Below are 11,039 nucleotides of genomic sequence, written 5' to 3' on the forward strand. Positions count from 1 at the left end.
TTTCTAGCACATCCTACGACCACCTGGGACCTTGTTTCTCATCGGCACCATGTGAGTCTGTGTGTGAGAAAAAGTATATTTACCTAAAATAAAAAAATTTTGAAAATTTATTTTTTTTCAACCCTTCCCTCCATTTGTTTCTGCTTATAATTCTAAAATATTGGAGAGTCTGATAAGGTCATTGCTGGGATTTATCCACAGTGATTTAAAAAAGGTGTGTGATTTTAAGAGACAAACTTTTTTGCCTCTTCATTTCTTTGCTATTCTGATATGTATTGATGTTTTTCAATTGTTTTGTACTCATAGACATTTTATGGTATGCTGATCCATTGCTGGGATTTAAGCAACAAAATAGTTTGTAATTTAAATTTTTACAGCAGCCCTCTTCCACCCTGCATCAAGCAAGCTTGCATGTGTAAGGAAAGACTTTTTACTAACAGAAAAGAATATTATTAAAATAAATACTTTTACATACCCTTTTTTTAAATCACTGGATAAATCCCAGCAATGATCTTTTCAGGCTTTCCAATATTTTGAATTGATAAACAGAAACAAACAAGGGGGTTGAAAAAAAATCATAAATTTTCAAACTTTTTTTTTAATAACAGACTTTTCTGTTTTTAAATGCTTTTTCTTACATGTAATCTTGCTTGGCACTAAGAGAAATGAAAGGGACATTATGTAATCTTGCTTGGTGGAGAAGAAATGAGGAAGATATTAGGGAGTCGTAGGATGTGCTAGAAACAACAGCTAAATCTCTTTTAATTCACACACCTTTTCTTCTGAAAAGTTTTTTTTTTTTTTTTCAAACTGAAAAGTCCCCTCCCATTGTCAAGTGTGCAATGCCAAAAAAATTGGCCCAAATCAGTTTGATTGTGGAAAGAAAGTGGGTAAGAGAAAAACCATAAATTTCCAAAAAATTAAGGCTGTGGTGAAAAAGGAAATTTAGAATAATCACTGTCAAAACAGAAAATCCAACTTAGGTGGGTGTCCTGATTCGTAACTCTGCTGAAAAAAATAAATTTAGGGAAAATGTTTTGATTAAAAGTATGTATAACAGAAAAAAATGAGAGGTTATGGATTAGGTTATAAGGAAGCATACATACTCAATGAAGAAATAATAAATGTTTTTCTTTTTTTAAATTTTCATTTGTTGTCTGCAATTGGAAGTCTTGCTCTGCTTTCTTCAGTTCTACATTATCAATTACTTCATTTCTTCCTATTTCTTATGCTTCTTACCACATTGTCAATTCAATTCAGTTATTTCTGTGTTGCCTCTTGTTATTTATTTGTTTTTTTTTCTTTCTTTTTTTGAATACATACAACAAATAAAGTTATTTTCATGTTAATGTCTGATGCAAATGACTTTTACTATCTATATTGGCATATTATAATGTTCAGTATATTTATTACATATCAAGAACATGAATTATATATAGTGAGAATGCTAGATGTGAAAACTTGATTAAAAGAGAGAAACTCTTGCCTTAGATGGACAAACGGCTCTGTCTGTATGATGTTCCTTGTCTGGAGAAAATATGGTATTTAAGCTTTTTATGAAGAATTGCTGGACTTCAGGCTGCGACTCATAGAGGCTTTCTCTGTATTAAATAGATGTAACCACTGTAAACTGGCATTCAAATATCTTATCTGCATGATCAGTTGATGAAACTTAGCTGTGGACTGTACGTTGTTGACACAAGCCATCACCATTTCTCTGGAATTTCAAATTTAACACTGTTTCATTTTTCAGCTGTGCCAGTAGTAAGAGCTGTATAACCGGTTTCAGTCATCTTTAACCCTTTAGCATTCAGATTCCTCTGTCAGATGTAATGCTTATTCATTCAGTGTTTTGAATTAATCATGCATTATCTCAGCTTTGAGGTTTTGGTAATGTGATTGCTTATTTTTAGAATGACGTTGTAGGGTAGGTGTGAGAAACTTGATCTGGATGGTTTGGAAATAAAACCGGTAGAATATTTGGGCCAGATAAAGCCAGTTTAAATGCTAAAGGGTGAAATGGAGGCTAAACAGCTGTGTGACTGGACTGTACCCATGAGATTTTGTTGATCTATATAAATTTTAACTCTCCTGTTAAAACTAATACATTCTTTGCGGCTTGTTGGTCTGAAAGAAAATGTGTGTTAATGAAGAGTAGTAGTAGTAGTAGTAATAATAATAATAATAATAATAATAATAATAATACAATATTTGTACAGTGTTGATCAACTGCTCACTGTTTTGCACATATTTTCTTCATCCATCCATTTATTATGTTAGTCTATAATGTGAACAACGTATTAATCCAAAATACAATTCTGAGAAAGTATTATTAAGAACAAATCAGAATTTTTTTTCTTTTTTTTTCAATACATACAACAAATAAAGTTATTTTCATGTTAATGTCTGATGCAAATGACTTTTACTACTATATTGTATTTAGGTAGCTTTGAGAGAGCAACAGGTGTTTTGCTCAAAGATAATTTAAGGGACTTTCATCCATACCTTAATCTGAACATTGTCTGTATACCATGAAAACTACAATTTTTTTATTTTTTATTATGTAGCTGTAAAACCTGAAAATAAGTTGTCAAGGCAGTAATAATACTTCAATTACAGTCTTTACAAATGTTTGGGCTACAAAATATGCTATAATTTCTCATTGCACATAGTCAAAACAGCATCACAGAGGTTAGGGTGTCTGTTCAAAGCCAGGAAATATGTAATCTCTGAATAGCTGTCGTACTTTTCCTAAACAACAAATGCATACTATTATACATTTAGATCAGAGCATCTTTGTTCGTTCATGCAATCACTCCAGTCTCAAAAAGAGAGAAGTTGAGAACACAATAGATTTGAAAATTAATGCACCTCAATTTGTTTGCTTTTTTTTTTAATGTCTGGACAGAGGAGCTATGTCCATTGCCTGTGCAGGCCCTCTAAAACTGGTAAGATGTTCCTATTGGCTATATGAAAGTTGTGGATGCAAGAGGGTTGATATATAGAGGAAGACTTGGGTGTGATAGTGCAGGGCCTGGTAAGATGTGGAGGATTTTTTCTGTTGCTGTCACATTCTTTGAAGATTTAAAATCGAATGAAAATTTTCAAATTTGGTATATTGATGTAATTTTTCATGTTGAATCTGATGTTATTCACTTGTTCCTTAAAATTGTTTAGAAAAATGTTACAGCGGTTTAAAGTTTTATCATTTTTACCCAATCAGAAAGCAGGATTTGGAAGTTGGCAAGTTTAAATGAATAAAGTTATGTGAAATGTTGGAACAGGCAGTGTAAAGAAAAAATCCTCAATGAAATTTTTTTGCGAAAATTGCAAGAAAAAAAACCCCCTGTTAAATTGCCAAAAAAAAAAAAAACCTGTTATACTACTGTACTTCAGGTCATGTAAACAATACATTTTGTTTAAAAAATTCGAAAACAGAAGTTTGCGATAGACTCTAGGAGTTACCCAGACAAATAATTTTCATATCTGCTGCATCATAAACTCTTGTGGGTCCCACATTGGCTAGTATAAAATGAGTGAATAAATGACAATGTGCTTTCCACTTGTTGTGTATGGAGACCATCTTTGGAGTTAAACTCAATGCTGTGGTCCACTTTTCTATGTTGAAAATTATAACCATCAATTTTGGGAGTGTGAGAGTAGGCCCTCCACCAGTTACAGAAAATAGTTGTTCCTGGAAGAATCGATTGACATGCATTTCCCTAGTGCAGTGGCTCTCAACCAGGGTCCACATAGTCCCTGAATTTCCAAATGAGATTTTGGGGGTCCATGCAACAAAATAGTAAATTGGAGCTCCATAAGAGTATTTTTAAGGGCTCCTGAAAAAATTTGCTTTAGATGTCTGTATTTGTATCTATTGCAAAAAAAAAAAAAAAGGCTAGATTTCTTTCTCTAACACTTTACATAGTTCAAAGAATTTTGAAGGAAGTTTCTTTGAAATTAGTTTTTTAAACATTGAATGGTTATGGGGTTCCACCAGAATACAATAGTAATCAAAGGGTTCCTAGATGAGAAATGTGCTCAAGTGCGTGAATGTTATGTTGTCACAGTTTGAGCACAGTATTGCTAATGTTAACATGATAATTGGCTACTCTGCATTTTTGAAGACTTGTTGAATATAAAAAATCCTTTACCTAGGGGATGGTGAGAGAAAGAACATCTGGTTGTAAAATCCTGCCTCAAAATCAGTTCTCATCCAAGCCATGCTTGGAACAAGCATGGAACAATATATATACATATTAGAAATAGAGAATGCACAAACAAAACATGTGGTATCACTTTAGAGCATTTAATTTGTTATCTAAATATAGTACAGAGTAGTTATGGTAAATATGTAAAGTCTCTCACAGCAGGTTCTAGAATAGCTAAGTGTGTAGAGTATATGTTATTGAGCAAAGATTTCTATGTAAGCTAACTATTCTGTGATTGGAGAGAGAGAGAGAGAGAGAGAGAGACAATGAATGTCCTTAATCAAGGATATTTGTACTTACCAAATTATTGAAGAACTGTCTTAAACTCATTTAGTAAGGATTTCATAAACTCTTCAATCATGGAGTTACCAACCACAATTATCTTTATACATACCTTAGATCTTCAACAATTTGGTAACTAATAATGTCCTTAATTAAGGATATTCTCTATTTCTCTCTCTCTTTCTGATGACAGTATAGTTAGCTTACATGAAAATCCTTGCTCAATAACAGGTGTTCCACATGTTTAGCTATTTCTTGAAACTGCTGTAAGGGACTTTACATTTTTTTCTATAACTACAATGTACTGTTTAAATTATAAATTAAATCCTGTAAAGTGATACCACATGTTTTGCTTGTTTATCTCTATTTCTAAGATATATCTATCTGCCCTACAATGAACTTACATCTGACCATCCTTGATAGGCTGCCTTGACACCAACTTCCTTTCTGTTGCATTTCAAGCTGGAGTTTTAGTGAAAACCAAACCGAGCACTTAAAGTACATACCTATTACATTACATTATTAGAATTTAAATCTTTTATATATGTATAGATATATATATAAATGGCGAGCAAGGACACAGTATTTCATTTTATAAGCATAATATACTACCAAGTATATTAAAAGTTTGTTAATATCGTCTGATGATGATGGTATTACAATGCTTTCATTTTAACGTTTATAAATTTTCTATAGAATTCCGAGCCAGCACTGCAAATGATGGCATTTTATAAGCAATGGATGTATATACATATTTCAAGAGTTATTGCTCTTTTATCAGCATCACATCCAACCCATCAACTATCCATGAATGCATTGCTTAAATACCTACCAAATTTAATGGTGTAACACTATTGGATAGACCAATTTACATATTAAACTCATCTCATTCTTAACAACTGGTTCATAAACATTAATTGTTAACAATGACAAAATTTCATTCTGTAACCATAATATACTATCCAGTACATTGATGGTGTATGAAATGTAACTTGCAGTATTGGCTCTTAATCCTATAGAAAATCTATAAGATCAACGAAAAAAGTACTCCATCTGGTGTGAGAAATATTTAATAAGCAATATGTTTTACGTGCTACTATTAGTTTCATGTGCTTAGAGCATACCAGATAGTATTTTTAAATACGTCTGGTGTCTTATATTGATGATTGTATTAGGATACCAGGCATTTAAAATACTGTCTGGCATGTTATCAGCACATGAAGCTAAAATGAGAGGACACCTTTAATAATCTAGTTCCAGATACGCTATTCTTGAATATGGCCATTAAGCTTATGATTGTAGTGTTTGTCCCCCACTACTATCAGACAACCAGTGTTGGTTTGTTGATATCTCCATAGCTTAGTGGTTCAGCAAAAGAAACTGATAGAATAAATACTGAGGTTGATATGTTCAACTAAACCCTTCAGATCGGTGCCCCAACATGACTACAGTCATGAATGGCAGATGGAAGCTCCATCTCTTCATGTTTCTGTTACAGCATCTCTTCCCTTGAAGTAGTTTCACTCTGCAGTGAGACATGTTCAAAATATTTCTAAACTCGGGTCACTCAGGTTTGTAATGGCGATGCACAATAGATTCAATCAATCCCAAAACATGGTGGGGTTTTATTTTATAAACTCTAAGTTGATATTATATTCTATTTAGTCCAGCTGAGGTGTTTTTGTAGCCCCAGGTCAGCTTTGATAGAGTAGATCTATGATTAAAGGCATTCCAATTATGACCATTTTATCTTTTCTATGTTTCTAGGACTGTTATCTCACATGTCTTTTCTGTTTTAAGACAGTAGTGGTGTGGTTTGAAGGCAATTTGACTACTACTTCTAGCAGACTAAGCCAACTGCATTGAGGCTCCTTCATTAGTTGTAGTTTAAATATGTACCATTTAAAATGATTTTGTATCTAACCGTTCCATATTGGCATTTGAGTGTAAAGGGAGTCCTATAATTGGGAGCTTTTTAATAAAGGTTTTCATGTCTTGATCTTGCCATAGGTTTACCACCCTGGAAACAAATAACTGAACTTAATCTTAGTCTGCTAGAAGTAGTTGTCAAATCTCCATCGTAAAGCAAGAGGGACATGTGAGATAATATAGTCGTAGAACATTGGAGAAAAGATAAAATGTTTGTGACTGGAATGCCTTTGATCATAAGTCTGTTCAATCAAATGCGATTCTTTATCACCAAAGGTCTCTTGCTGTTAATTATTTCTCAAAATGTGAGAAGGGCACAAATTTGTAGATCTGCTATGTAATCCACAGATTTAATGCTAGTATATGCTGGGGAAAGGAAAGGCAAAGTCAATCCTGGGGGAATTTGTATTCTGAAGTTACAGGATATAACTCAAAAATGTAAAAAGTGGTGCTCCAGCATGGCTGCAGTCCAATCACTGAAACAAAGGTACATGCATTTAGTGTTGCAATGCAGTTTGATGTCCATGAGATAGTGGAAGCTTGTGCACAGAATAGGTTGTTGTATAGTCGCCATCTCATTTAACCTTTAATTAGATCTATATGCCAGTTCCAATGACAGGATGAGTTGGGGGTGGTTATTAGAGAACACTAGGCTGAAGTTGAGTACTGAAATGAATTTTGCATACCTCCATGAGAGAAGTGGGTTAAACTACTGGCTAATGAATCTATTTGTCAATTTTTCAGTGTCACAGCTGCCTACAGAGTACTTACTATTTTCAGCAAGGTGGACTGAGTTAGGGTAATGTTTATATTCATGGTGCGGTGAATAAACTGTTGTTTAAATTACGCAAGAATGAAAATAACACTGACATCTCATTTTAAGATATATTTACCAAAATTACATAAAAAATTTTTTAAATACTAAAGAGTAAATTTATTCAATATAATCGCCATTGGCTTCAACCACGACCTTTGGAATCTCCTGCAACTTTTTTGGACAGTCTCCTTGTTTAAGTTGGTGAATACTGCCATAATCCTTGCCTCCAGTTCATCTTTGGTGTTACAAGAAATTTTATTTGTCTCTTGCTCAACTGCACCCGACATAATAATCAAGGGAGTTGCAGTCTGGGGAGTTAGGTGGCCAGATGTTAGGGGTGGTGTGGTCACAGAAATTGTGTGACAGCCAGGACTGGGTTCTCCTGCTTGTGTGGCATGGGGCAGAGTCCTGTTGCCAGACGGTTTTCTAGCAGCCCCCTCCTGACCCAGGGCAGCCCTACCTTCTCCAAGCACTTGATGTAGGCCTCCGTGTTGAGTCTAAGACCATGCGGGAAGATGAATGGAGGTATAACATCATCACTCCAAGCACCATTATGTTAACTGGATGTCTAATTTTACCACTCTCAGTACATGTCCTCAAATTGACACCCAAACACTCTGAAATGTTCATGTTGGAGTTTCCTGTGCAAATGACAAACAGTACAGCATGTCATTTCCAAATTTTTGGCCCAGTGAATTGCATCATGGTGCTTTTTTTCTCACAGACAGTCCCCAACTGACCCTACTACATTGTATAGTTGACAAAATCAAAAACATGTGCATGTGTGAAATTAAAAATATAAAATGGCGACAATTTACCCATCACACTCTATGTATATATATATATATATACACATATATGTGTTGGAGGTGATGCACAGGAATTATATAAAAGAAAAAATAATAAGGTACTCAGATATCTGGATGGTTGTACATTTACAGATTTTTATTAATATGTGACATGTTTTATAAATATTAGCGCTTGCACCTATTCTTGTAAGTTTTTCAAATATTGAAAAACCCAGAAGAATAGCTGCAAGCGCTAATATTTATAAAGTGTGACATTAATAAAAATCTTTAATGTACAACCATTCAGATATCTGAGTACCTTATTATTTTTTCTTTTATATATATATATATATATGTATATATATATATATATGAGTGCTTCAGTTGGTCATGGTTTACCATTCATCTGCTCATGTGGAGGCTGGCACATGATATTTTTGAAGAAGACTGGAAATTGCTCATGCATACAAGTTTCCCTTTTCCATGCCATCAATATTTATCCAAGAGAAAAGCTGCTGCTTTGGGCTGATACTGCTTGGCACCAGTTTTGTTGCAGGTTTTGCTGTCAGAAGAACGAAGAGCTGAAACAGATACTGTCAGACATCTCGCCTGACCCTAGGACAGTTTTTCTAGTTTACTGCCCTCAGTTGGTACTTTTTATCAACCCTGAAAGGATGATAATACACTTGGTATACCACAAATTACACAGGGGATCTGATATGTAGTTTGTATACTGTTAATGTTTGTAAGAGTTTGTGTATCATCTTGCAGAAGCTAATTATGCTGGACTTTGGTACATCTTCAGTCAGGTTTCTGGTCACTGACAACACAATGTTCCACTCATATTCTAAATGAGAGAAAAATGTTTTTGGGAATGTGCTTAAAATGTAAGTATTATACCTGGGTTACATATTTTATTTTTAAGAATAATCACACCTGCTTTGAACATTGTACACCTTCACAATGCTTCCTTGAGATTTTCCAACTCCTTATGAACTCAGCATCCCAAAGTGGACTGCTTATATAGATCAGCAATTATTACTTTGTATAAAGGCTGGGTTTCCTTTTTATGTCCTGAATATACTTTAATTCAGAACAATCGTTAACTTTTTACATGACATAAGTGTGCACATGCATATCTATGAGTTTGAGATTTCAGCTGCTGCAAACAAATGAGACTGCATTGCAGAAAATAAAGCCATGAGACTGATGAAAAAACCTTCACTTACCAACGGGTGAGAACCACTAGCTCAGTGTAAGAAAATCTTTATCTATTCATATATTTTACTGCACATGTTTCCTTAGTAGTCAGCTAATTGTCATATTTGCACTGCTTGATTTTGAGGATCATCTGAGAATGGCCAGCCTTCCCATTGATTCACCAACTCAATACTACAACAAGCTAATAATGAAAAATTCCTACTTATTTAACTTATTTGTTTATTTTTCAGGCATATCTGGATAGCTCGATGTGAAGACCAAGCCATTGTAAATCTCAAACACCCATTGGAAAGTAACTTGGCTGGATTCTGTGAAATCAGTGTTTTATCTGGTTGTATTTGCATATTAGATGCAAAAATAGTGCCAGATGGACAATGGCATCCATTATATTCTCCACACGACCATACACCTCTCAAGTTGATGACTCTACATTCGTGTGGTAAGGATGGTCTTGCCAGCACCAAAAAGAAAGTTGCATTGATGCTTTCAGAGTCAGACAATTTTGTAAACAGAATTGATTCTAATTCAGTAATTCTGTTGGTCCGTCGGCTTCGGTGGGCTTTCACTGATTACATAAGCACCATTCGTCCATATCAGAGTCTCTTTCAAGGACTGAAGGAGGAAGACAAAACTACATGTAACCAGACCCTTCAGCCATTTGGTATAGGTTTCATTGCTAAATCAAATATGCCAGATTATACTTCTTCAGCTGAGGAAGAGCATTTTATAGAAAAATGGGAGTCATTTATAAAAAGTAAAGGTTTGTTACAAATTTCTGCTCTCTGTTCACCCATTTTAAAAAGCGTTTTGTATGCTTCTGTTCTTTGTATTCTTTCACTTCTTTCAGTTAGTGAACTGTGGCCATATTGGAGTAACAACTTCAGTTTAAATTGCCCCCACCACAGCATTCATTTCAATTTGGTACTTATTTTATTGATCTCTATCAAACCATTAAGTTATGGTACTTAAAGAAATACAACACAAACAGCACAGATACACACACACACTGAGTTCACTTTTTTCTGTTAATTTAATTTTATTTGTTTGGTTTATTAGAAGCCCAGTGCTTATGTATTTAAGGTGTAGGCTGTGGATCAAATGATTAAAGAGTTAAAGCCTTCTCTTAGGAAAGCCAATGACCGAGTGTCTATGATGTTGCTTGAACTGCTAGAAATAGCAGCCAAATCTACCTCAGATTACATCCTGTATCTTCAAAATAGAAGACATAATGGATGATTTAGACCTAGATATGCATTGTTCAAGATAAAGATGAGATGGTTATTGCTTGACTACTTCCTTATCTCAGATCTGCTGAGTTGAGACTAGCATGAAGGATAAACATTAACAATAACTACAACCAGTCTACTTGCTTTTGTTGGTGCTAAGAAGTGACCCAAACATGTTAGCTTGGGAAAATAATTGTAAATTAAAAAATATTTTTCTAGGAACACTGTATGTCGTCGTCGTCGTTTAACGTCCGCTTTCCATGCTAGCATGGGTTGGACGATTTGACTGAGGACTGGTGAAACCAGATGGCTACACCAGGCTCCAATCTGATTTGGCAGAGTTTCTACAGCTGGATGCCCTTCCTAACGCCAACCACTCAGATAGTGTAGTGGGTGCTTTTACGTGTCACCCGCACGAAGGCCAGTCAGGCGGTACTGGCAACGGCCACGCTCATCTCGCTTGAAAAACCTCATGTGTCACCTGCACAAGAGCCAGTTCAGGGGCACTGGCAACGATCTCGCTCGAAAATCCTATGACGGCCCCGCACAAGAGCCAGTTCAGGGG

At 34.9% G+C, this 11,039-nt stretch overlaps 1 protein-coding gene across 1 annotated transcript in view; it reads left to right on the plus strand.

Moving 5' to 3' along the window:
* The window catches only part of LOC106871249 (polynucleotide 5'-hydroxyl-kinase NOL9), a 58,867-nt gene that overhangs the window by 27,017 nt on the left and 20,811 nt on the right, over window positions 1–11,039 (plus strand). Inside the window, exon 3 of the mRNA XM_014917602.2 lies at window positions 9,479–10,008. Coding sequence (XP_014773088.1) covers window positions 9,479–10,008 — 530 coding nt within the window. The remainder of the gene's footprint in view (window positions 1–9,478; window positions 10,009–11,039) is intronic.

This window comes from Octopus bimaculoides, chromosome 5 (genome assembly GCF_001194135.2).
Source record: "Octopus bimaculoides isolate UCB-OBI-ISO-001 chromosome 5, ASM119413v2, whole genome shotgun sequence".
NCBI classification, from domain to species: domain Eukaryota; kingdom Metazoa; phylum Mollusca; class Cephalopoda; order Octopoda; family Octopodidae; genus Octopus; species Octopus bimaculoides.